The sequence below is a fragment of the Dasypus novemcinctus genome, chromosome 17 (assembly GCF_030445035.2).
Source record: "Dasypus novemcinctus isolate mDasNov1 chromosome 17, mDasNov1.1.hap2, whole genome shotgun sequence".
NCBI classification, from domain to species: Eukaryota; Metazoa; Chordata; class Mammalia; order Cingulata; family Dasypodidae; genus Dasypus; species Dasypus novemcinctus.
This window is the reverse complement of record NC_080689.1, coordinates 309,599-335,201: the sequence shown is the minus strand read 5'-3', so window position 1 is coordinate 335,201 and position 25,603 is coordinate 309,599. Positions and strand designations below refer to the sequence as shown.

Below are 25,603 nucleotides of genomic sequence, written 5' to 3'. Positions count from 1 at the left end.
TCATTTTTTCCTTCAGCACTTGGTGCCCTGCTGTCTTCTGGCCTACACTGTTTCCAATGTGAAGTTAGACAGCATTCCAGGATGCAATGCGTATTTTTTGTCTCTGGTTGCTTTTAAGATTTTTCTCTTCTTCTCTGTGAAAGGGACTGAGACCTCCTCCTGCTTGCACGCTAAAGAGCCTGCCACAGTTTCATAGAAGAGTTACGAGCAGAGCAGCAGTGTGGTAGGCTCCCTGAGCCCTGGGTCCCCTCGAGTGTGGTGATGAGGCCCTCTGTGGCTTGTACCCCAATATTGAAAGGCCCTGATCTTATGTAGGGGCTGTTGGCAAACCTGCCCATCTTCCCAACTGTAAGGGAAAGATTGGGGTGTCGCTTCATTCCAGGGTAATTAAGATAGAGACGCCTCTCTCCTGGGGCACGGTTTACTTATATTCCATTTGGTTCTTTATTTTTTAAAAATGATCATATTTCTACTGAAATTTATAATCCCTTAACCTATTAAATCCATCTCTTTGCTGTGGGTTCTTTAACTTCTTTATCATAGTGTTTGTGGTTAAACGCCTTTACCTTTTTTTTTTTAATATTATTTTTAAAATTTCTTTGTCTTTATTTTTTAATGTTACATTAAAAAAATATGAGGTCCCCATATACTACCCCACTCCCCTCACCCCACCTCCCTCACCCCACTCCTCTGATAACAACAACCTCCTCCAACATCATGGGACATTCATTGCACTTGGTGAATACATCTCTGAGCACCGCTGCACCACATGGTCAATGGTCCACATTATAGTTTACACTCTCCCCCAGTCCACCCAGTGGGCCATGGGAGGACATGCAATGTCCAGGAACTATCCCTGAAGTACCACCCAGGATAACGCCAAGTCCTGAAAATGCCCCCACATCACATCTCTTCTTCCCACTCCCACCCTCAGCAGCTACCATGGACACTTTCTCCATCTCAATGCTACCTTTACTTCCATTACTAATCACAACTGTTCTAGAATAGAGTATCAGTAAGTCCACTCTAATCCGTAGTCTATTCCTCCATTCTGTGGACCCTGGGATGGTTATGTCCACTCCACCTTTGTATCGAGAGGCTGCTTAGATTCCACTTGGATGATGGATACAATTCTCCTGTTTGTAGTTGTAGGCACTCTTGGCTCCCTGGTGTGGTGGTTGACCTTCTTCACCTCCCTGTTAGCTGGCTGGGGTAAGTCCAATAAACCAGAGAGTAGGAGTTGCAAGTCTTTTGAGGCTTAGGGCCTGCCTATCACATGGACTATTCAGAGATTTAGGTCCCCTGAGTATACACTAAACCCCAGCACCAACCACAGGAGAGGCTTGTGAACAAAGATCACATCTGAGTCCAACTCCATCACACTCAGGAACACAAACTCCAAAGTAGGGCCAACTGACATGGCACTGAAGTCCATCTGCCATGACCATAGAACCTGTGGGTCTCTGTAGCCCTCAGAAGAACCAATACCTTGGGTAGTATCTACTTTAGCTGTCTCTGGGACTCTGCTGAGGGGTGCATAAGAGCAACCCCTCTGATGACCTACTGGCTCTTTTTTGGAGATTCATGGCCATATAAACTCATTTGTCCTTTCCATTTCCCCCTTTTATTCAAGGTCAAAAAGCATTTTTAACTCCTGATATTACATGTAGGCTGAGATATTCTGCTGGTCTGAGTTGACCCTATTATTCAAGGTTGTTCTCCAGCCACATCATCAGCTGGAACTTGGTAGTAATCCCTCGGTGCCAGGGAGGCTCATCCCCAGGAGTCATGTCTAACACTGGGGGGAAGGCAATGCATCTACATGCTGAGTTTGGCTTCGAGACTGGCCACATTTGAGCAACATGGAGGTTCCTAGGAGGTAACTCTTAGGCACCCTGCAGCTCTAGGCCTAGTTCTTATTTCAGGTGCACAGGTTCACAAGCATAGTCATTAGCATCAAGGGCTCATTGTTGGGCCATCCTTCCTTATTGGTCTTTGCCGTTGCACTTGGGGGATTGTTGCTCTTCCACTAGGGAATGAGACACAGCTCCCCTGGCCAGGAACTCAGCACTCCCCTAGCTGTCATTCCCAACTCTAACTGCTGTGAAAATATCCACACATTTTTATGCACCCTGCACATATGCCCTGGAGAACTCCCTCCCAACCATGTGCCCCCCACCAACAACACCCCATACCAGTATTCCTCCCCCGCTACCATCGAACCCCTCTGTGGTCCAAAACCTCCCTGAAAATGAAGGCCAGTATGTTGCCAGTTTCCATTAATAGTAAAATGGAATATAGTGATGAAACCCCTTTCCCTTGATTCTAACTTCCGTGTTGTCGGTGGGTCTGCTTCAATTGACTGATTTTTTCTCTCAATTATGGCTCACATTTTTTTGTTTCTTTTCACATCTAATAATTTTTGTTGTATGGTGGACATTGTGAATGATACATTGTAGATGCTCTGAATTCTGTTTCTTCCTTGGAAGAATGTCAGGTTTTGTTCTAGCAGGAAGGTAAATAATTGGAAGATTACCTTGGCTTGGTGGAGGCTTGGTTTTATCTTGGGATGGATTTCTTTTTTTTTCCCCCCTAATCCTAGAATATATCCTAAATCTTAAGATGTAGCCTTTACTCCTTAAGGGGGGGGGGGGGTCGTCTGGATTGCAGTGGAAAGTGCAAAGTGGAAGAGAAAGTCTCCTACTTTCATGGGGGCTGCGAGGGTTAAACGTGCTAAGACAGGGAGAACGGCCTGGCACAGATGTGGCATTCAGGGAATACTAGTGAGGGGCTGCGGCTGCTGTTTGCAGCTGGCCGGTCGGCACAGGGATATGCAGCTTCAGGTTATCAACCCGAGATAAGATATCCCTGGAGATACTGGAAATGTGGAATCACAATTTTTTTTACACATGGTACCTTACATAGTTACTGAAATAGAAACTGGATAGTGCCCTCAAGAGGGAAGTTGAAACAAAATATACAAAGCTCTTGCAAATGCTAACCTGTGTCAGAAGGTGATTTGCTAAAACATGTTGAAATCCCAAAACACAACTGTTTGCCTCTTTGCCACCAGTACCAAAGTTCAGTGCAAGTCAACATACAGCAGCTGAAATTCCGGATAATGCGATTTCTCTTGTCTCCAGGAAATAACTAGTAAATAAAGAAGGGGTTTGCGGGGGCTTCAAATTATTACCACACCCCTGGGCCAGTTTCCGGTTTATGTGCTGGCAGAACAAACCAGGGGGCTGGAGAGTGCCAGCCGCTCGGGGCAGGGCAGGCCGGGATGCGCAGGAGGCGCCAGGGCCTGCCGGCCCAGCCCAGCGCCGTCATGTCAGGTCAGACCAGTCCGACGGCTTTGCCCCCCGCTCCCAGGCCCGCCCCACGCTGCTCGGCCCCACGGAACCAAGTCGCCCCTGTGCGCCCCTGACCCGGCCTGGCCCCCGCAGGCCCCCAGCGCCCCCCGCGCCTGGGCTTGAGCCATGGGGTGCCCGGGCCGGCGGGAGTGGGGCACGGGCACACGGGGAGTGCTGGGCTGGGGGCGCCACCGCCCTGGACCTCGGCTGAGCTGGTGAGCACCTGCAGGGCGGGGTCTGGAGGGACTTGAGCGGGAAGAGCACAGGCTCTCAGGAAGCCGCCCCAGACCTGGCGGCCGGCCGGGAGAGTGCCTGGGCGGGGGGCCTGCAGGCCTGGGGGCGGGTCTGCGGAAGCGGCTTCCAAGCCCAACTGGGGAGCAGGCACCCCACCGAAGGCCGAAGGCACCGCACGGAAGGCTCAGCCCTAGCTGTCTCTGCCTTACCCAGAAACTCGGGGGAGGTCCCAGGGAAGGTGAGGGCCGGCCAGGTGAGCAGGGTGAGCAGCCCCAACCCTCCAGGCTGCCTGAGCTCCAGCCCTAGCTTCCTTGCCATTTTTCTGGAGTCGCAGCCAGGGACGCGAGGGCCCCTGCCCGGCCCTCCCCAGCCGCAGAGCAGACTGAACCTAATTAGCAACTAATTGAATGTCTGCGAGCCCCTCTTCCCAGAAACAGGTCGGGGAGAGACCCTCCGGCTGGGCCAGACGGTACTGCCCGGGATCGTTCTTCTATTCCAGGCACGCTCTCCTGAAGTTTACTGAGTGCTAACTATGGAACAGGCATGTGGCTGCTGCTAAACACATGGGCAGGCCGGTAGCACGCCTTCAGAGCATGATGCGTGCTGTGAAAGGAAAGAGGGTGCTGAGTGTGTGGGTGATACATGCAAGAGAAGCCGGGCCTTGGCCGGAGGGCTGGGGCAGGCTTCTCGGTGCAGTGGGACCTGTTGCGTCTTCAGGCCTGACGATATGGGCCACAGAACGGGCTTCCCTGTTACGGAGGAGGCAGGAGGCCTGGTCAGTGAGGGCGGCAGAGGGGGACAGCCACTGCCCTGCGTCCTGAGAGTCTTCCTGTAGGCTTACCCCAAGGAGCTCTGCACAGCAGGGTCGCCACGACCCCTCGCTCGTCCTCGGCAGGCCCTTGAAGGTGCAGTTCTGGCCGCGGGCAAGGCCGTCCCTCCCCTCAGGAGCTTTTTCTCCAGTGGGAGGACACGGAGAGCAGGCGACACAATTTAATGTCACGACACAATTTAATGTCACGTCAGGTGGTAAAACCTGCTGGGAAGAAAACAAAGCAGCTGGGGGTTCGGAGGTGATGGGCCGAGCCCACCGGAGCAGTCAGGATGGGCCCTGCTGAGGGAAGAAGTCGAGTAGAGGCCCGAGGCAGGACGGACAGGGAGGAGGTGCAGGCCTGCGGCACGAGGGACAGGTGCTGCTAGCCAGGGCGGGAGCCGGCCTCTTGGCAGGAGCTTCACACAGCAGCATCCACCCACACTTGGGGCCATGCACAGCAGACCCCGAGAGGCTCAGAAACTGGCAATGGGGAAGGAAAACCGTCGCCACCTAAGAAAACGCCACCCCTGTTGCTCCAGCATCCTTGAGTGCTGGCTTAGAATGCAGGAGCGCGTCCGCCTCCCTGAGCACCGCTGCGCAGCGGCACAGCGGGTCCGTGGGTGCCCCCACTGCTCCCACGCAAAGATGGGCCCCAAAGTTGAGAAGATCACTCAAGGTGGAGCTTGACTAAGACCCGATGCGCAGCCCGGAGGTCTGGTCCCGGAGCCGAGGCTGAACGGGTGCAGTCAGCTCCAGCTCCCCTGCAGACTGGGGCGGGGTGCTGCCCAGCTTTGTGGAGTACAGAGACCGGCCAAAGAAGTTGGCCTCTACAAAACAGTAGCAGCCACGCAGTCCATTCAGACTCCTGCCAAAGGAGCAGGTGGCTTTGTCATGGCAGTTACGGAGGGCAGCTTGTCCTGGGGACGTGGGGAGAGCGCATTCCACGTCCCGGTTAAGGACTCTTTTAAGGTAACACTTGCACATGTTAAAAATTCTTTTAAAACATTTTTCAAACAAACACCCTCCCTTCCTTCTCCCTCCTCCCCCAGTAAAACATGTTTTTAAAGGTAACACTTGTAGGTGAAAATCTGCCTCCCGCCCTTCCTGTGGTCCCAAATTCACAAGAGGCAGCTTCTTGTGAATATGTCTAAAGAGACATACTCTATTTCTTAACACATGTAAGTGCAATAGATAACACTCAGAGCTTTACCATTTTTTAAAGAAAACGTTCTGACCAAGCAGTCTGATTCAGGACATCAGACCTCCTTTCTTTGTACGTGCTTCTCTGTCCTTAGCCCATCGCTGTGCTTAGCGAGCCCGTCTTCTTTGGACTTGCAGGTGGTCGTCCTGATCTTTGCTACTTTGCTATGGCAGGCAACTCTGCATTAACGGTACTTGTACCTATGTATAGTCGCTCACTTCATGACTATTTCAGCAGGATAAATTCACAGGCCTAGAATTGCTGGTTCACAACTTGTGTCTTTTAGATTTTTATTGAGGTTGCCAGCCTCCTTTCCAAAGATGCACTATGACTTTTTACTTAGGAACACGCTTATTTCCTCAGGGCTCCACTAACTCGGTTCGTTATCAACTTGCCAATTTGGCAGGTAAGAAATGTCATCACTTTGCAGCTTTAATGGGTATTTCTTTATAGGGAGTGACTTTATGAGTCTTATATACGTTTTAGTTGATTTGTCTTTTCCTGTGGACTGTCATATACTTGGCCTATGTTTTGTTTTTTATTTTTATTTTTTAATTTTTTTGCCCCTCCCAGCAATGGCTCATCTGTCTATCTGTCTTGTTTAAGAGGCACCAGAAACCGAACCTGGGACTTCCCATGTGGGAGGCAAGTGCCCAACTGCTTAAGCCACTTACACTCCCTGCTGGTTGTGGCGATTGCAGCATCTGCTGGTTGTAGCATCTGCTGGCTGCAGTGGCTGCAGTGTCTGCTGATTGCGGCAATTGCAGCATCTGCTGGCTGCAGTGGCTGCGGTGTCTGCTGGTTGTGGCAATTGCAGCATCTGCCGGTTGCAGCATCTGCTGGCTGCAGTGGCTGCAGTGTCTGCTGGTTGTGGCAATTGCAGCATCTGCTGGTTGCAGCATCTGCTGGCTGTAGCGGTTGCGGTGTCTGCTGGTTGTGGCAATTGCAGCATCTGCTGGTTGCAGCATCTGCTGGCTGCAGTGGCTGCGGTGTCTGCTGGTTGTGGCAATTGCAGCATCTGCCGGTTGCAGCATCTGCTGGCTGCAGTGGTTGCGGTGTCTGCTGGTTGCAGCGTCTGCTCATCTTCTTTAGGCACCATGAGACACTAAACCCAGGGCCTCCCATGTAGGAGGCAGGCGCCCAATTGCTCGAGCCATATCTGCTCTGCCTTGGCCTATGTTTTAAGTTCAGTTTTGGTCTTGGTTTCTATTGAATTATAAGGGATCTCATGATTTCCTCTTTGCCACAGCCCCAGCCACATCTGCCACCTCCCCCGGCCATGCTGACATGTAGCATCCTTGGGTCTGTACATACTTTAGAGAAATAGACATACGTATGCATGTATTTTAAACTTAGACGACTGTATTGTGCCTTAAGTCGTGGTCGTTTTCTCTTAAGCCCAGCGCCATGTTTTAAAGGCAGCCGCCCAGCTGCCGTGCACTTGGCTCCTTGCTTCTGACTCTGCATTGTGCGAAGGGTGTGGGGGAGGGTCCTGGGGGAGGAAGGGGGCGCAGAGGGCGCTCCTGGCGGCTGAGCCGGAAGTCCTTCTGGATATCAGGGAGCAGCTGCCTCCGGCAGTGGGGCTCAGGGCTGGAGGGGGCGTTGGACGGGTGGGGTGAGAGGAAGGCGAGAGAAGCCCCCAGAGCGCGCCCAGGGGAGCCCCCAGGGAGGAGGCGCACAGGAGGGGCAGTGCATGGTGCATGTCTGACCTTGGCGCTTGGCAGCGCGCCGTCAGGGCAGCGCCCCGTCAGCACAGGACCCAGGCAGGAGCACGGTGGGTGGCGTTACGCTGAAAAGGCCAAGGAGGGTCCCTGCCCTCCTGGGCTCAGAATGCAGCCTTGGGGGACGGAGGGAAGTGCTGGGGCCGAGACGAGGGAAACAGCTGGCTCTTCCCCCAGACAAGCTCAGAGGCCAGCCCTGTGCTGCCTGATGGAGGGTAGGTGGGCCCTGCAGGCCCCGTGCTGTGCACTGCGGGCCCTTCCTTGTGTGCTGCAGGTCCTGTGCTATTTGCTGCAGGCCTTGTGCTGTGTTGCAGGCCCTGTGCTGTGCATTGCATGCCCTTCCTTGTGCGCTGCAGGCCTTGCACTGTGTGCTGCAGGCCCTGTGCTGTGTGTTGCAGGCCCTGCCCTATGCACTGCAGCCCTGTGCCATGTAAGCAGGCCTGGTGCTTTCCACTGTAGGTCTTGCCCTGTGCTTCCTGATGGAGGGTAGGTGGGCCCTGCAGGCCCTTCCTTGTGTGCTGCAGGCCCTGCCCTGTGCGCTGCAGGCCCTGCCCTGTGCACTGCAGGCCCTGCGCTATGCGCTGCAGGCCCTGCGCTGTGCGCTGCAGGCCCTGCCCTGTGCGCTGCAGGCCCTGCCCTGTGCGCTGCAGGCCCTGCGCTGTGCGCTGCAGGCCCTGCTCTGTGTGCTGCAGGCCTTGCGCTATGCGCTGCAGGCCCTGCGCTGTGCGCTGCAGGTCCTGTCCTGCACTTCCTGATGGAGGCTAGGTGGACCCAGCAGGCCCCGTGCTGTGCGCTGCAGCCCTGCGCTGTGCGCTGCAGGCCCTGCCCTGTGCGCTGCAGGCCCTGCACTGTGCGCTGCAGGCCCTGCCCTGTGCGCTGCAGGCCCTGCCCTGTGCGCTGCAGGCCCTGCGCTGTGCGCTGCAGGCCCTGCTCTGTGTGCTGCAGGCCTTGCGCTATGCGCTGCAGGCCCTGCGCTGTGCGCTGCAGGTCCTGCCCTGCACTTCCTGATGGAGGCTAGGTGGACCCAGCAGGCCCCGTGCTGTGCGCTGCAGCCCTGCGCTGCGTGCTGCAGGCCCTGCCCTGTGCGCTGCAGGCCCTGCGCTATGCGCTGCAGGCCCTGCGCTGTGCGCTACAGGCCCTGCCCTGTGCGCTGCAGGCCCTGCCCTGTGCGCTGCAGGCCCTGCGCTGTGCGCTGCAGGCCCTGCTCTGTGTGCTGCAGGCCTTGCGCTGTGTGTTGCAGGCCCTGCGCTGTGCGCTGCAGGTCCTGCCCTGCACTTCCTGATGGAGGCTAGGTGGACCCAGCAGGCCCCGTGCTGTGCGCTGCAGCCCTGCGCTGCGTGCTGCAGGCTGGGGGTGAAGCAAGGGCATCCCCAGGGCACCTGTGACCCTTGGGAGGATCCCAGGGAAAGCCCTGCCCCCGTGTTTCTTCCTGCTGCTCCTTCACAGAGCACGCCTGGTCTCTGTTTTATCGCTTTTTGGAAGTGGGATTCCAGATCCCTGGTCATGCTTGCACCATGGCTAGTGAGCGTTTTAAGGAAGACTTTCGTAAATGCTGGAAAATCAGATTCTGCTGCAGGAAGTTCCTGCTCATTTGCATATCCCTGTCTTGAGTTTTGACATAAGAATTTTCACCTATACTATTACAAATTTTAAAAATATTTCTCCTTGAATGCACACACTGAAAAAAGGTAAATAACAGAAACAACCAAAGTTTGGCCTTCTCTACTTCAGCGTGGTCCTTAGCGGACACCTCTGCGCTCAGGAGTGCTCTGCCAGCTGTACGTTTTCTAACGCGGTTAGCAATGCCCCGCGTGTGTGCCCTGGGCCCCCTTGGGCTGGGCAGCCGCGGACTCGTTTGTGGATTTGTGCAGGACGTCTTTAGGCCATCCTTCGGCAGTGGTGCATAGACGCTTCCAGAACGCCCGCCTCCACGGCGATCGTGGACGTAGAGGGAGGTCAGCCAAGGGCCTCCCTGTCTTTAGAGTGAGGAGAGATTCAATCAGATTTAATCCATCAGACTCGCTTTGCTGGTCTTGCTGGTGATAAATATAACATATATTACTTTATAAAATTAGGTACATTTCAAAAAACGCTTAAGGAAATTAAAATTATGAGTACTGTTGGCACACACAGATCGTACTGTGTTTGGGCATTTTATTGTCTAAATACATAGGTATTTTATAGCCAGTTTTCTTCCTAAGACGCCTGGAGCATCTTACCACATCCTTGAATCCTCCTCAGGACTGGCTCTCGAAGTGCTGTGGAGCGCACGTGCCTCTGCGGCCGCCCCGGCGTCCCTCCGTCCAGCTGTCTGTTGTGACCGGGAGGTTGGGAGCGTTTTGCCATTAGCCATTCGTGCGTGCACCTGTGCTGGTACCTTCTGGGGGCGAAAGGGTCGAGGGTGGAGGGTGCCTTCCTCGCTGCCCCCTTGAGAGGTGCAGACCCAGCCCCTGGATGCCCGGAAAGTGCTGGCGCGCAAGGGGGCCTGGAGAGCAAGGCCGGGGCTGGGTGTCCCCCAGCCTTTTCCCCTGGACATGGCAGGTGTTTCCCTCCGACCTCAGCTCCAGCGCTCACTGGGCCCTCCGCGGGGTTGCACAACCACGTTCAAGAGGCAGACCCGGCCGCTGGCTGTTGTAATCACTTCCTGCCCTTCTCCAAGACCCATGGGCGGCCCTGCGCGTGCGCACGTGTGCCTTGGCGGTCGGTGCCGAGGGCGCCGCTGGACGCTGCTCTCTTTTCTCCTTGCCCTGCCTCCAGGGACTTGTACCGTATTCCCGACCTCAGGGGTGCGGCGGCTGCTTTGGCCTCTGCCTTTGCTCCGTCATTGGGAGCCCATGGCCAGGCTGGCCGGCCAGGCCGCACGCACTGACCAGCGGAGGACAGTTAGGGGCCTGCTCCCCCTGAGGGAGGAAGGGGCACGACGAGGCAGGGCAGAGGACCCGTGGGTGCTCGCACGGCCTGGCTGCTGGTGCCCCGGAAGGGGGAAGTGAGCTTCATCCAGCTCAAGAGTAATTATAAACTCTCGGTTGGGAGAATTGAGATCAGGCCCCCTTGTCAGGGCCACTGTTGCTTGGAAAGGCCTGCCCGGGGCCTCAGTTTTCATAGCTGCAGTAGTGGAACATGCTCCTGGGCTCTAACAGTCCTGAGTTCAAATCCCAACTTTATCATTTGCTGTCTGTGTGGTCCAAATAACTGCTCTGACGCTCAGTCTTTTCATCTGTAGAATGGGATAATAGTGCCCACCCACCCCAGATAATGTTTGCAAGGGGCCTGGTGAGTGTCAGTACCTGGGGGTCGTTATAAATAGAAGCCTCTTTCCTGCCCTGCCCTTTGCCTCTCGGGAGGGGCTGAGTTTGGCTCAGTGCCCAGGGCCCATCTCCTGGGAGGTGGGCTCTCCTCCCTGCACCCCAGGGGAGTGGCCTCCTGTGCTGCAAACTGGAAGGAGCCCTTCTCTGGCAAGGCCGCAGTGCGCGTGCCGCGGGCATGATTGGACCAGGCGGCTGTGTGCCCCAAGGAGGGACATGGCAGCGTGGGTGGCAGCGGGGCCAAGCTTGCTGCTGCGGGCTCCGAGGGCAGAGCCAGTGTCCCCATCCCCACCCGAGCAGGGGTCCTTCTTGCCTGCACCCAGGGACCCCCCGACCTCTTTGCAGTCTGGGGAAGGGGGTGAAGTTCAGGGTGGACCCGAGCTGGCAGCTCCCTGGCCTGGAGGCTCCTCTTGGAGGTGGGGGTAAGCTCCACCCCACCCCCCACCCCAACCGCTGCCGCAGGGACGGGGGAGGCAGGGTCCGTTTCCACTGTCTTGTCTGGAGGTGCTCAAGGAAGATGGAGATGAGAAGCTTTTACTCGCCTCTCCTCAACTCATTCATCCAGCAAGTGTGGACCAGCGACCCCAGGGGATGAAGGCGCCCCGAGAGGCCCACGGGCAGGGGGAACACAGACGCAAACGCGGCAGCACTCGCCCGTCTCCCTCCTCCAGCCCAGTCCCGGCCCTGAGCTCCAGGTCGCTTTCAGTTGTTTCCTGGAGTATCTCACAGGCACCTCAAGCCTAATACCTTTAAAAATCAAAGTCTCCGTTTTCCCCCAGTCTCCCCCACCCACCAGTGGCCCACGCCCTCTCGTCTTCACAGCCCCTCCGGTCCAGAGCCCCTCGCACACGGATCTCGGGACGTGTCCCGAGCCCTGCATCTGGCCTCGCCCGCTGCTGCCCACCCCCCCGCAGCCTCCGGCACGCACCGTGGACCACCCTTGCTGCTCTCCTGAGCCTTCCCCTTCTGCTCACACTCGGCACAGCAGCCAGGAGACGCTGGCACGCACCCGCTCACCTTCCCTGCTCCCCGCCTGGGTCCAGCCCCACCTGCTGCAGGGGCCCGGCCCCCCAGGCCGAGCGCTGCGCTGAGGCAGGGCAGAGGCAGGCCCTGTGTAGACGGGTTCCTGGACCCCTGCAGTGTGGTCTGGACAGCGGGTGTGCACGGGGAGGGGAGCAGCTGGATGAGGGCAGGAGCCGCGGGGCCCTCTGCGTGTGGAGGCGCCACCTTGGCCAGACCCGCACGTGGTGCATTTACATGGACTGGTGCCCCGGGCAGGTGGGCTGTGGGCTGGGGCAGGGCCCCCAACCTCGCCCCTGACTTCACAGCCCCCACCCCGCCATGGAATGAGTCTGTGATGGCTGACTGGACGCAACCACGCGAAACTCAGAAGCAGGACAGGCGCTGCCTGCGGCCTCACCCTCGCTGGGTGCCTGGGGGGAGCAGGGCCTGCGAAAGTGGGGGGCCTGGGGGGAGCAGAGCCTGCCGAGGTGGGAGGGGAGCTAGGCCTGGTTGAAGTGGCTGGACCTGCAGAGGTGTGGGGGGAGAGCAGGGACTGCTGAGGCGGGGCGGGGAGCAGAGCCTGCCGAGGTGGGACGGGGGGCAGGGCCTGCTGAGGTGGGGGGGCTGGGGGGAGCAGAGCCTGCCGAGGTGGGAGGGGAGCTAGGCCTGGTTGAAGTGGGGGGTAGCAGGGCCTGCAGAGGTGTGGGGGGAGAGCAAGGCCTGCTGAGGTGGAGGGGGGAGCAGAGCCTGCCAAGGTGGGATGGGGGAGCAGGGCCTGGTTGACGTGGGGGGGAGCAGGGCCTGCTGAGGTGGGACGGGGGAGCAGGGCCTGCTGAGGTGGGGGGCTGGGGGGAGCAGGGTCTGCTGAGGTGGGGGCTGGGGGAGCAGGGCCTGCTGAGTTCGGGGGGAGCGTGGGGTTCAGGGCCTTCTCTCCCAGGCCCTTGCCCGGCCGTGTGCGGAGGAGGGTCCCCAGGGAGCGGCGGGGGGAAGGTGACAGAGACTGTCTTGTGGGCAGGAAGTGTGAGGTGCAGAGCAGAAGGGAGGGGTGTCGTGGTGGTGGGAGCGGAAGTCAGAGGCTCCCGCGCGCTCGCGGCTGAAGGACTGCTGCAGCACCGAGCCGCCTCCGCGGGCCCTCCAGAGGTGAGGCGGGCTGGGGGCGCTGGGGGCGCGGGCCTGAGCCTTGTGTGGGAAACGCCCCTCCCGTTGCTTCCCGGCACCCCTCCACTCTACCCCATCGGGCCCCTTCCCAGTGCCGGCTCTGACCCCACGAACCCTGGCGCGGCAGAGGCCTGCAGCTGGGAAGGGCCCGGGGCCTTTGGGGGCCTGAGGCCAAGGTGAGCCCCCCATGAGCAGATCTGGGTGCAGATTTGGGTGCGGCCCTTGGGGGGCAGCTCGGGCTCAGGTGCTGGCTCGGGCTCCAGCTCCCCATCCTCTGGCCCCCAGAGCAGCCGAGGCCCCTTCCTGGTGTGATCGCAGCCCCCATTTCGCTCTCGAGAGCCGCGCTGTGAGGCGGGCAAGGGCCGGGCGGCTGCCTCGAGCCCCCTGCTAACGCTGACTGTGGAGACCCCTTAGCCAGGCCCCAAACGCTGGCCTCCCGCCTCCTGGGCCCCCGGCCCTGGACAAGGACCCCCAGCCAGAGGGGAGGAAGGGTCCGTACACGGGAGAGGCTGGCAGAGGACAGAGGCCGGGCCCCTCGTGGTCTCTGCCGGTGCTCTCCCTCCTCCGGCCGGCCGGCCTGTGGCCTCTCCACACGCTACATGAGGGCGTCTTCCGGGGGGCAGGATGTGGGGGCTCCCGGCACCCTGGCTCGGGCAGGGGCTTCTGCATAGGTGCAGAAGGGGGAGGGCGACCCCCTCAGGGCCGACCCCCCAGCCCAGCTCCTGCCGCCCCCCAGCCCCAGGCAGGTGCTCGCGCCTTTTCCACAGGAAGGCTCATTTTCGAGAGTAAAAGGGAGGCGAGGCACAGAGAGGGAGGGGACGGCCCGGCACGGCGGGCTCCCGGGCGGGCCGAGGGCTGCTCTTGGTTTGGCTTCCCTGAGTTAACCTGCAAAGCAGCGGAGCGAAGCCGAGAACGACATCCTGCTTCTCGGCCAGCTACGCAGGCCGGGCCGACTCAGTAACTCAGTTCCGTAACCCTCGGTCGCTTAGCTCCGCCCCCGGCTTTGCCAGCGTCGGAGTTATGATGGCGCCGACCGGGGAGGGTCAGGGTGGCCTCCAGGGCCGGGGGGCGTGCAGGGGCCCTGCCCTAAAGCCCAGGGGAAGAACAGGTTAGGACGCGCAGCCAGGGCCAGCCGGCTCTCGCCAGCCTCTGAAGAGCAGCAGGAAGCTGCCCGGGAGCCTGGGGTGGGCGCGGCGCCGTGGGCCCTCCCACGGGGAGGGAAGCCTTGGCCAGGCTGTTCTCTGTGGGAAGCCCCAGGACGGAGTTCCCTGAAAGGCAGGCTGCCCTGCTGGGGACGGGGTGGGGCCCGTTCGCACTGGCTTGCGCCCCCACCCACCTTCCACCTCCCAGCTCTGTGCTCTGGAACGCCAGATCATTTTCCTGGAGCCCACTTTCCCAGCGTGTCCTTAACCTTTGCGAGGCTTTGCTGTGCTGGGAGAACGAAGGACCCTTATTTTGGAGCCGAGACGGCCCAGCTGTGGGGCCTGTGGCAGATGCTTTATTTCCAGTTCCCGAGTCTTTCCCTTGTCTGGTTGGGATGCTTGAGACAAGCAGGCAATTTCAAAAGAGACTTTGCTAGACATCAGGGTTGGGGAAAAAGCAGGCCAAGAAGACCCTAGGTACTTGAGGCCTGCTGTGTCTCGGCCGGTGGCCCCGTCTTTCCTCCGTGGAGCAGCCGCCGCCACCTGCCCTCCTGGCCCGGGGACTTCACCCTTTGGGTCTTCCCACCCCCCATGGATGGAGAAGCAGCAAAAAACCAAGGCGAAAACCGCCTCTTACACGCACGCTGAGCAGCAGCGCAGGGACCAGGCGCGGGCAGCAGGAGGCCCCGGACCTCGGTTCCGGTTCCGGCCGCCGGGCAAAGCAGACCCACCAGGGCAAATGCCCAAGACAACTGCTGCTGAAGTGAGAGCTCCGAGACGCGGGAGTGAGGTGACGGGTGCGGTCAGCTTGGGTTTAACTGGTGAGCGCCTGGCCAGGCCAGCTGCTGACCACGGCCCCTCCCTCCCCGCCCTGCCCTCGGTGCCCCACTCCCACGGCGGCCGCCTCCCCTCTGGTCTGGAGAGTTGTGGGGCTGGTTTCTTCTGGAAGGCAAGTCCAGCCCTCGCCTGTCTTTTGTTTGTATATGCACGTTTATTTCTAAGTACGCGCTGGCAAAGCGGGGCCTGGGGTTGTTCCGGTGCCGAGACCCCTCCCACCACGCCGCCTCTGGGAACTCTTCCAGTGGAGCGAGTTTTCTGAGGTTAAGTGGGAGCGTCAGCTTCATCCTGGCGAGGTGGGGACACGCTCCTGGGGGCACCCGCCCAGTGCTGTGGGGGGGAGTGGGGGCTGAGGCCAGGACCAGCTCCTCAGCGCAGACCTGCAGTGGGTGTCGGCCTCGGGGCTGGACGGCAGGAGGCCGCTGGGGGCCGCGCAGGCCCCCTGAAGCAGATGCGTTTCCCGCCGTTGGATGGACTCCTGTCCCCGGCGCTGGCCTGGAGGAGGCAGGACGTACCACCTCCTGACGGGTTCCCCGCCCCCCCTGGTCCTTGGAATAGACTGTCCAGGCTCTTAGCCCGAGAAGACGGCATAGAAAATGGGCAGCTCCAGGGGCCGGGTGGTGAGGACACGGGGCGCAGCAGGACCCTCCACCTAGAAGGCGCCGTGGCAGTGCAGCAGGTGCCGAGGATGATGGCGAAGGCGCACAAGAGCAGCTGGAGAGCAGTAGGAGGGGGGAAGCCAGATCCTCCACCAGCTTGACCCAGACCATCAGCTGCAAGGGGAAGTGGCCCAGCTGTCAGCAGGCCACAGGCCACCAGGGAGGCCGACGCCAGCTCGGCGCCGGAAGGTGCCGGAAGGCTGTCGCAGACTTCCCGGGGGGCTAGGAGCTCAGCGGCACGAGGCAGTGTCTCCGCAGATCCGTGCTGTGTTGGATGTAGGAGGGCAGGGCCGCGCCAGCAGGCGGTTCTGGGTTGGAGGACGTTGAGGCACGAAGACTGGCATCCCGGCTTCCTGGGCGCTTTCTAAACGACAGGTGGAGGCTGACCTGGCCCTGAGCGCCAGGGTCAACGCGGCCGAGGGCTGGATGGCCCCGTGCCCTCTCAGCAGACCCAGCCCCTCTGCGGCGGGCTCGTCAGCCTGAGGGGCGGCGCAGCTGTGGCCAGGCAAGGCCCCCCGCCCGCTGCCCTGCGCCCTGAGGGGCAGTCGCTGCCTCACCGGCCTCTGGCTGGGCAATAGGCCGGCCCACACCTGCAGCCCACCGTGCGGCCCCCTTGTGCGTTTCAGAGCCAGAGCCGTACCAGGAGAGGGGTCTGGGCTACCCGGGAACGGGCCTCGGGGGGCAGGGAGAACAGTGACTGCGGTGGGCCCTGCTCTCTAGCCAGCCGTGGGCTGCTCAGGCATTCGGGTCCTTCGAGAAGGCTGGAGCCGGTGCTGCGCGGTGGCGAGGGACAGTTCGCTGGGCGGGGGGCGGGACGGGCAGCATTGCTGGGGTCTGGAGCCGAGTGGGGGGCTGACAGGGCTGCGAACACACAGTGGGGAGGGAGCAAGTGAAGTCGGGTGGGACACACGCTGAAAGCGTGCCGAGGGGCTGTAAGGGACTGCAAGGGGCCGTGAGGGGCCGTGTGGGGTGCTGGACTTACTGTGGCCTGAGCCCCGTGCGCTGAGTTTCACCAGGCCCATTGGATAGAAACGGAGTCACCCGGCCTTGAACCTAGAGAGCCGCGCAGGCTGCGGCCAACATGCCCTGTGGTCACCGCACGGGCAGCTCTGAGGGCCGTGACGCAGCCCCAGCCACGGGGGCAGACGTGCCCCTGCCGCCCCCCTGCCGCCAGCCTGACCTCCTGGAGAGTGTTTTCCTGCTTCTGCCCCGGTCCAGCTGCCCAGCTGTCGAGTCTTGGCAAGAGCAGAGCCCCCAAGATGGCCGTGTGCACCCCCAAAGTCAGGAGCCTCAGGGCGTGCAGAGGCGTGGCTGAGGAATGGGGGGCCTCTGCTGGGCACCCCCAGACCGTCTAGGCGTGTGCGAGGGGCTGCCGGCCGCGCCCCATGGCCCCCTAACTGCATTTCCTCTGGGTCTTTTCCAGGGCAGGCATGGGTCCCCAGCCACCCCCCCCGCCAGCGCCCACCCTCATCCCCACAACGCGCTCGTGAAGGCAGACGCCCGGGAACGATGGGTGATGACGGATTCTCTGATCACCCCAAGTCCGTGGACTTCCTCAGCACCTGTTGGGGAGACCACCTGCAGTCCAGCCCCCCGGGGGGCGCGCACCGCCCTGCCTCCCCCGAAGCCTTCGGCCCTCCTGACTCCGCCAGGCAGGATGCACCCGGGGGCTGCTGTGCAAAGCCCCCGCGTCTGGAGAGCTGCTCGTCCCCCGGGCCGCCCGGGCCGCCTGGGGGCAGTGCCCCGCAGACCCCCACCCCTTCCGCGCAGGCCGTCTTCTGGGCTGGGATCCTGCAGGCACAGATGTGCGTCCTCGACCTGGAGGAAGAGCTGGAGAAGACGGAGGGCCTCAGGGCTGCGCTGAGGGCCTGTGTCCCCCCAGCCCCCGCGGACCTGCCTGCTTTCTCCCCCAGCCTGGCCGGACCCCCCGCCTCGGGCCTGCGCCCGCCCGTGGAGGAGGACCCTGGGGAGGACAGCAGCGGACCCGCAGGGCAGAGCCCGGCGTGGCCGGGGGAGGGGACGCCGGGCTCCTCGCCAGAGTGGGGTGCAGAGGAGGAGGGCCTGTTTTTCGATAACCCCCTCTTCCTGGACAGCCCTCGCTCGGAGACCAGCGCCTCGGGGGAGCGCTTTTCCTGGGGCCTCCAGGACACCTGGGCAGGGGCAGGGGCTGGGCCCAAGAGCCCCCGGGCCTGGGCACCCCCGTCCCCAGGAGCCAGGGTTCCACAGGAGCTGGGCTGTGAGCTGGCTTTGGGGGGCTGCACACCTGCTGCGGGGGGGCACAACAGCCCCCCGCCCCCTGAGCTCACCTACAGACCACACCCACTTTCCTGGGCCAAGGTGGGCTCTAGCGGGGAGGCTCCTGCAGCCCCTCCTGCGCAGGTGCAGCACGAGGTAAGCCGGCCGGGGGCCCAGGGGTGGCGGCAGGACCCGAGGACCCGTGAGGCTCCGGCTCCACTGGGCGCTGGACTGGGGCCTCCGCGCCCGCGTTTCCCTCTCGCCAGCTCAGTCTCTGCCCCCCCACCTCCAAGAGGTCCCAGCTGGGCCAGGGTGGGCTGCGATGGTGACCTCTGACCCTCTGGGAGGGTGCGCCTTAGGAGCGCGGCTCCCGTCCCTGCGCGTTTGCTACTTTCCGCTCAGGAGCCTCCCTTCTGCTCCAGCGTGTAGGCAGGGGCGGGTCCTGGGAGACGCGGGCGCAGCTTTCCCAGGGAGCCTCTCTAAGCACAAGGCCGTGGGGGTGGAGCGAGGCCGAGCTTTCTAATCTAAGCCCGGGAACAAGCAGCAGGGCCACCAGCCGCCCCGCCGGGTGCTCCTGAGCCTTGACCCGCTGGGCCCGGCGGCCCGAGTGTGGCCCTGCAGCGCGAGGCCCTTGGCGCTCAAGGGAGGCCAGGGAGCGGGTGGGGGAGGCTCTCGAGGTGGGCGCGTGGGCAGACGCCAGGTGGGAGCCGGGCGGGGGCCTCTCAGGTGCAGCACGGCCCTGGGAGCGGCTTCCCCTGGTCAAGCATCTCTCCCTCTCGCCCCCCAGATGTCCCTGGGGTGCATCCTGGGCCCTGCTCCCCCTGCAGTGCCCTGTGAGGACGACGTGCGGACCTGGGAGTCAGGGCCCATCGCATCTGCACATGCTGTGCAGCCTCGGGCAAGTCATTTCCCTCTCTGGGCCTCAGTCTTGTGTCTGTGAGAGGAGCAGGGAGAACAGTGGTTTCCAGGGTCCAGCACTGGAACTGATAGGATGTGGCCTTCTCCCACCCAGAAGGGTCCCTATTCTGAGCTGAGTTCCCACCTGGCACCTGTGTTGTCTGAATGGGAGGCCGGGAAAGCAGGCGGGCTTCTATGTACCTGCCTCCCAGAGCCCCTGCGTGCACCTGCCCCCTCGTGCCCCTGCCACGCAGAGTCCCCAAGTGCACCTGTCCCCTTGTACACCTGCTCCCTCATGCACCTGCCCCCACATGTACCTGCCCCCTCATGTACCTGCCTCCTAGAGCCCCCGCATGCACCTGTCCCCTCATACACCTGCCCCCTCGTCACCTGGCTCCTTATGTACCTGCCCCCCTTGAGCGCCTGTCCCCTCGTGCGCTTGCTGCCCAGAGCCCCCACATGCACCTGTCCCCTTGTACACCTGCCCTCGCATACACCTGCCCCCTCATGCACCTGTCCCCCTCGTACAACTGCCCCCTCATACACCTGCCCCCTCATGTGTCTCTCCCCGCGTGCACCTGCCCCCTCGTGCGCCTGCCCCCTTGTGCACCTGCCTCCCTCATGCACCTGTCCCCTCGTACACCTGCCCCCTTGTGCACCTGCCTCCCTTGTACATCAGCTCCCTCACGTGCCTCTCCCCTTGTGCACCTGCCCCCTCGTGCACCTGCCCCCTCGAACACCTGCCCCCTTGTGCACCTGCCTCCCTCATACACCTGCTCTCTTGTGCAACTGCTCCCTTGTGTGCCTGCCCCCTTGTACACCTGCCCCCTCATACACCTGTGCCCTTGTACACCTGCTCCCTTCTGCACCTGCCTCCCTTGCACATCAGCTCCCTCATGTGCCTTTCCCCTTGTGCACCTACCCCTTTGTGTGCCTGCCCCTTGTGCACCTGCCCCCTCGTACACCTGCTCCCTTCTGCACCTGCCCCCTCATGTGCGTGTCCCCTTGTACACCTGCCTCCTCGTGCACCTGTGCCCTTGTACACCTGCTCCCTTCTGCACCTGCCCCCTCATGTGCCTCACCCCACATGCACCTGCCCCCTCATGTGCGTGTCCCCTCGTACACCTGCCCCCTCGTGCACCTGCCCCCTTGTGCCCCTCCAACCCACAGCCCCCTCACCCCTCTGCTCACCCACTCACCTTTGGTGTCTCCAGGGTTCCTGGGACTGCCCGTGGCCCCCTCACCAGGCCCTGCCCAGCCCTGAGGGTGGGCAGACAGAGCAGGAGCCTGCCCTGCCCCAGGGTCCCCTCGGCTCTCAGGACAGAGGTGAGACCCGGTCTGGGGGAGGGGATATCGGCTCTGGCCCTGGGAGGTGCCGGGATTGAGGGTGGAGCCGTACCGTATTGGAGCCAGAGTGGGGGTACCTGCTTCTGCCTTGGGGCGTTCGTCAGCAGGATGGGCATAAAAACATTTACCGCAAGGTAAAGGACCACACGTCCAGGAGGCGTAGCCTCTTTGGTGCCTGGTCAACAGTTATTGGCAACAGTCCTGACCCCTGGCTGCCTTGGGGATGAAGTCCTGGGGTCCCCCCGCCCGCTGCCACACACGTGGGAGGCCCCTGCCTTGAGGAGGGACAGGGCGTGCTGCCAAACCCAGAGGAGGACCGGGGGGGGGGGGGCTTTGGAGGCGGCCAGGCTGCTCCCTGGTCAGCCAGGGCCTTGACCCTGGCCTCGTGTTCTTCCTCAGGACGTCCCCAGGAGGCGGCCACCGGCATCTTGGCCCCAGGCCCCTGGGGGAGCCCAGCTTCGTCGCCAGAGTCCGAGAGCAGAGGCCCCAGCCCCAGCCCAGTGTCTCCGCAGGAGGGGAGCCCACGGCCTCAGCACCCCGAACCCGGGCAGATGCTCGAAGCCCCACACCCTTTAGTCTTGGAGGCAGACGGAGCAGAGCCGAGCGCCTCGGAGGAAGAGGAGGCAGGGGACGGTGCGCAGAGTGAAAGGAGCGAGAGCCCGGTCAGGAGCGAGGAGGCTGTGGCCGTGCAGCTGGACGCTCGCTCGGCGTCCACAGAAGGGTGAGTGTCAGGCCGCGCACCTCTGTAAGCATCCCCGGGTCTGCTGGAGCACGAGATGCTGAGGTTTACTCCAGAGTGAAAACCAGGTCTTAGGAGTACAGAAGAGGAGAGCAGCCCGCCGAGAGGCGGAGCCCAGGAGCGGAGGAGGCGTCCAGGGAGAGCAGGAGAGCAGGAGGCGTCCAGGGGAGCAGGAGAGCAGGAGCAGGAGGCGTCCAGGGAGAGCAGGAGGTGTCCAGGGAGAGCAGGAGGTGTCCAGGGAGAGCAGGAGGTGTCCAGCAAGGCTGGGAGTCAAGGAAGTGTTGGGGGAGAGCAGGAGAGCGGGAGGCGTCCAGGGGCAGTGGGAGCCAAGGAGGTGTCCAGGGAGAGCAGGAGCCGAGGAGGTGTCCAGAAATAGCAGGAGCCGAGGAGGCATCCAGAAACAGCGGGAGCCAAGGAGGCGTCCAGGGAGAGCAGGAGGTGTCCAGCAAGGCTGGGAGTCAAGGAAGTGTCAGGGGAGAGCAGGAGAGCGGGAGTGAGGAGGAGATGTCCAGGGGCAGCGGATCAGGGGAGGGGCTTTTGCAGTGCCCTGGGCTGGAGGAGGCGTCTGGGGGAAATTCACCAGGGTCCAGGCCTGGGTGCTGCTGGGGCCCCGAGGGAGCCGGAGCACTAAGGGGAGGCTTGGTGGGGGCCGGGGGAATGGGCCCCAGAACTGGCGTACGGTAGGGCTGGGCCGGCCGGGCGCACACCCGAGCTGCTGTGTCGAGACAGGCTCCTGGCCTCCGGTGGGAGCCATAAGGGTCTCCGAAGGGACCAGGGCAGGCTAAGCCCACCCACTGCCTCAAGGCCTGAGGTGGTGTGAGAGCGCGTGGGTCAGTGTCTGGACAACGAGGGGTCCCAGGAGCTCAGGGGTCTCCCAGAGCCTAGAGAAGGGCACTTTGCACTGGGGCCTCACAGTAAACGCCACCCGAAGCAAGGGAGAGTAAGTCCACTGGGAGCGCATGCTGTCGCCACAAGCAGCAAGCACAGGCCTGCTTAGGGCTTCGTTTTGGTGGAGTTCTCTGAGTATTACTGGAGCACCTTCGTTTAATCGACTGGTCAACAGACGCAGGGCGTTTCAATTTCCGGCACAAGCGCAATGGCGCGTTTAAGATTCGTTTGTCCTGCTTGGTTTTCACAGTGGGGTCAGAAAAGCCACTTTGGTAAACGCGTTTTAGGGTTGCTGGTAGGTTGCAGGGCGCTGAGGTCGTTTGTGTCTGGGGTCTTCGGGGGTCACCGTCCAACCTCCTTGCGGCAAGAGGGCAGCTAGGTAGGGGCAGAGGTCAAATCCCCTCCCTGCCCGCGCCCACCCCTCAGCCCGTCCAGCTCCTGTGCTCGCCTCTCCCTTGGCTCCAGATCTGGGTCGGAGGCTGGAGGGGTGGCGAGGGCTGGGGTCGGGCAGGCAGGCGAGGGAGCTGCTCCAATGGCCGGCTGAGGTTCGGGGCGCAGGCGCAGCGCCTGAGGGGGAGCGAGCTGCGCGGCCCACGCTCACCTAGCAGGTGCTGGGCACCTGTGCTGCTCCTGCCCCTTGTCCCTCGCTGGGGTCCCCCGGCCCCGGCCCCGGCCATGGCTGGCACGGCTCCTTCCCCGGTTGCTCGGCCTGTGGCCCGGCTCGGCCTGCGCCGCGCCTGCGGCCTGGGTTCTGGTGCCCTGGTCCCTCCCTGCTGTCCCCAGGTGGCACTGGGGCCTGTGGGGTCTGAGGACACCGGGGCTCTTTCAGGCTCCCCGAGAACACCATGCCCCAAGCACAGGGCCCAGGGGCAGGCCAGAGCCCAGCAGCGGGGGCCGGGCCGGCCAGCGGCGTCGGGACCAACCAAATGGCCTGGGACTTGGCCTCGCGCCTCTTCCACCTGGACGGCTTCCGGAAGTCCGAAGTGGCCGCCTACCTGCAGAAGAAGTAAGCTCCGCTGGCCGTCCAGCTGCCCCTGCAGCCCCTGTTGCGCCTCAGCCCGCCCCGCTTGCCGCCCTGCCTCTTCCTGCCCTGCCCCGGGCCCCCTTCTCCACAGCCTGGGCCCCCTCACAGCCACTGCGCCCTGCCTCCCGCCACCCCCGGGCCCACACGTCCCCCGGGTCCCCCTGGCCCCGCCCCACCCTGCCCTGCCATGGTCCTTGGCCACTGTGGCTGCCTCACCCTCTTCCCTCTGCAGCAACGACACCAGCCGGGCTGTGGCTCAAGAGTACTTGTCCTTCTTCCAGTTTGGCGGCCAGAGCCTGGACCGCGCCCTCCGGTAGCTCCTCTGGACCCCCTCTGGGGAGGCTGGGGCCAGGGCTGGGGTGGGGCCCGGCTGAGCTGGGCTGACCGTCATCGCCCTTCCCAGGAGCTTCCTCCAGGCCCTGGTGCTCAGTGGGGAGAGCCAGGAGCGGGAGCGGGTGCTCCACCAGTTCTCCAGGCGCTTCCACCACTGCAATCCTGGGGCCTTCTCCTCAGTAGGTAGGGAGGGGCCAGCGCTAAGGGAGGGGTGGGGGTGCAGGGGGCGGGGGCATTCTGGGAGTCAGCCCTGGAGCTGGCCGGTGCCACACTGTCCTCTCTGGGGCAGATTCTGTACACACCTTGACCTGTGCGATCATGCTCCTTAACACGGACCTGCACGGACAGGTAAGTGTGGGGAGCATGGGGGGGCCTGAGCGGGGGCGGGAGGGGGCTGGGAAACTTCCAGGGCCACTGCAAGAGGTGAGTTGGGGGCAAGGGGCAGTGAAGATCAAAGGCCTGAGACGGGGGCCAGACGGCCCCGGGACGTGGCGTTGGGTCCCTGGTTGGGGCTTTGTGGTTGGGGGTGTGACCGCTGCCCCCCCCCATCTCCACGGCCACAGAACATCGGGAAGAGCATGAGCTGCCAGGAATTCATCACCAACCTGAACGGCCTGCACGATGGAGGGGACTTCCCCAAGGAGCTGCTGAAGGTGCTGGAGGGCTGCTCGTGGGGGCCGGCCTGGAGCTGGGTTTCTTGTTCTAAGGGGAGTGCTGAGCTCAGGGAACAGGCTGGGGGGACCGGCAGCTAAGCAGGGTCCCAGCGGCAGCATCACTTCAGGGCAGGGTTCTTAACCTTTGTCATTCCACGGACCCCTGTGACAGTCAGGTGAATCCACAGGCCCCTTCTCAGAAGGTAGTGGCAGGTAGTTTTATATCACACTGGCAGCAACACCCCCCCACAAGAATAACGTTTTTTTGAGTTTTCAAGCTTAGGGACCCCTGAAGTGTCTGTGGACCCCTGATTAAGAACCCCTGCTTTAGTGTCTGTTAGCGATGCAAATTCACAGGCTGGTGGTCCAGCTGATTCAGAGTGCTGATTCTTAGACTTCTGAAGTGTGAGAAGCACTGGCTTGTGGATTTCTGAGTGAGTAAAGGGCGAGGCTTCAGGTCGGCTGTGTTGGATGTTCCCAGGTTGGAATTCTAGTCCCGGGGCAACTGACCCCTTGGCTACCTGGCATTCCTCATGGGGTGATAACCACACTACAGAGTTGTCAAGACAAAGTAGTCTGTCAAGTGCTTAGCACAGTGCCTGGGACAAAGCATGCTTTTCATAAGCAATTGGATGGTTTGCTCTTTTGTCTGTTTAGGGAACATTTACTGAACACCTTCTGTTTGCTGGGCACCGTGCTAGGCACTGGCAGGCCCACAAAAATGAGCAAGGAACATGAAACTAAAGCAGTTGCAGCTTTAGCAAAGTTACAGCTCATCCTCCATCCCTCCGTTCATCATACACTTACTGCTTGGGTCAGACCAGTCAGGACTATCTCCTCAGCTCTCGGGGCAGGATGGTATGTGGGTGGTTCATTGTCCTTTCAAGAGAACTAGTTCAGGACTCACTAGGCTCAGGCATGGGTCAGGGTTGCTTTGATCATCTTTATGTCTACAGGACCCAGCACAGTGCCCAGCACGGTGCAAGTGCTCCACAAATAATTTGTTGCATGGAGGGTGGATTGACGGATGGATGGATGAATGGATGGGTAGATGGATGGGCAGAAGGGTGGATGGGTGGATGGATCTGATGGATGGATGAATGGATGGATGGGATAGTTGGATCGGATGGATGGATGGATGGGATAGGTGGATCAGATGGGTGGATGGATGGGTGGATCGGATAGTTGGATGAATGGATGGATGGGTGGATGGGAAGATAAGTCAATGATCAGGTGGGTGGGAGGATGGATGAATGCATGGGAGGGTGAATGGATGAATGGATGGATGGATGGATGGATGGATGGATGGATGAATCAGATGGGTGGATGGACAAATGGGTGGATGGGCAAATGAGTGGATGGATAGATAGATGAATGTGTGGGTGGTGGATAGGTGATTGGGTGAACAGAAAGGCGGGTGGATGGATGAGTTGATGGATGGATGGTAGATGCGTAAATGGATGGATGGATGGAAAAATTGTGGATGAGTGGATCAAATGGGTAGATTGGATGGATTGGATGGGTGGATAGATGGATGAGTAGATGGGCAGATTAATGGATGGATGGATTGAGAGGTAAATGTGTGGGTGAGTGGATGAGTGGATAGGTTATTGGATGGACACACAGGTGAGTGAATGGATGGATGGATGAGTAGATGGATGGGCAGATGGGTGGATCAGATGGATGGATGGGTAGATGAATGTGTGAATGGGTGGGTGGATGGATGGGTGGATAGATCAATGGATAGATGGATGAACTGCTTTCCTGCCTCAAGGGAGAAAGGCATCTGTGTTAGGAATCAAGAAGGCAGGCTGAACACATGCTTAGAGGTATACCCTCCACACAGAGAGATGGGAACTGAGGCTTACCTGCCCACTCACATGCTTCTCTTCCAGGCCCTCTACTGGTCTATCCGAAGTGAGAAGCTTGAATGGGCAGTGTGAGTGCTCTCCCCAGCCCTGTCCCTCCTAACCCCTCTTGACCTCCAGGTAAGAGGTCTGTCTCTGGGCCTGTCTTCCCTCTGCCTACCCACCTGAGAGCCCTAGCCAGTGCTCTGACCTGAGT

The 25,603-nt window shown here is 61.2% G+C and overlaps 1 protein-coding gene across 9 annotated transcripts in view; it reads left to right on the top strand.

Moving 5' to 3' along the window:
- Window positions 1-3,255: 3,255 nt before the first annotated feature.
- The window catches only part of PSD4 (pleckstrin and Sec7 domain containing 4), a 30,533-nt gene continuing 8,185 nt past the window's right edge, over window positions 3,256-25,603 (top strand). For 7 of the 9 annotated variants that reach the window (XR_011646055.1, XR_011646056.1, XM_071208693.1 and 4 more), the window contains exons 1-11: window positions 12,692-12,767; window positions 16,847-17,814; window positions 18,446-18,556; window positions 19,770-19,881; window positions 20,302-20,623; window positions 22,359-22,535; window positions 22,786-22,866; window positions 22,957-23,069; window positions 23,176-23,234; window positions 23,450-23,539; window positions 25,435-25,478. Coding sequence is in view for 7 of the 9 variants with exons in the window: in XM_071208693.1 (XP_071064794.1) it covers window positions 16,933-17,814; window positions 18,446-18,556; window positions 19,770-19,881; window positions 20,302-20,623; window positions 22,359-22,535; window positions 22,786-22,866; window positions 22,957-23,069; window positions 23,176-23,234; window positions 23,450-23,539; window positions 25,435-25,478 (1,991 nt within the window). In the remaining 2 variants the exon portion in view is untranslated. Of the gene's footprint in view, window positions 3,569-12,656; window positions 12,768-16,846; window positions 17,815-18,445; window positions 18,557-19,769; window positions 19,882-20,301; window positions 20,624-22,358; window positions 22,536-22,785; window positions 22,867-22,956; window positions 23,070-23,175; window positions 23,235-23,449; window positions 23,540-25,434; window positions 25,479-25,603 lie in introns of those variants that run through there. The other 2 variants (XM_058278047.2, XM_058278052.2) reach the window with 2 other exon arrangements.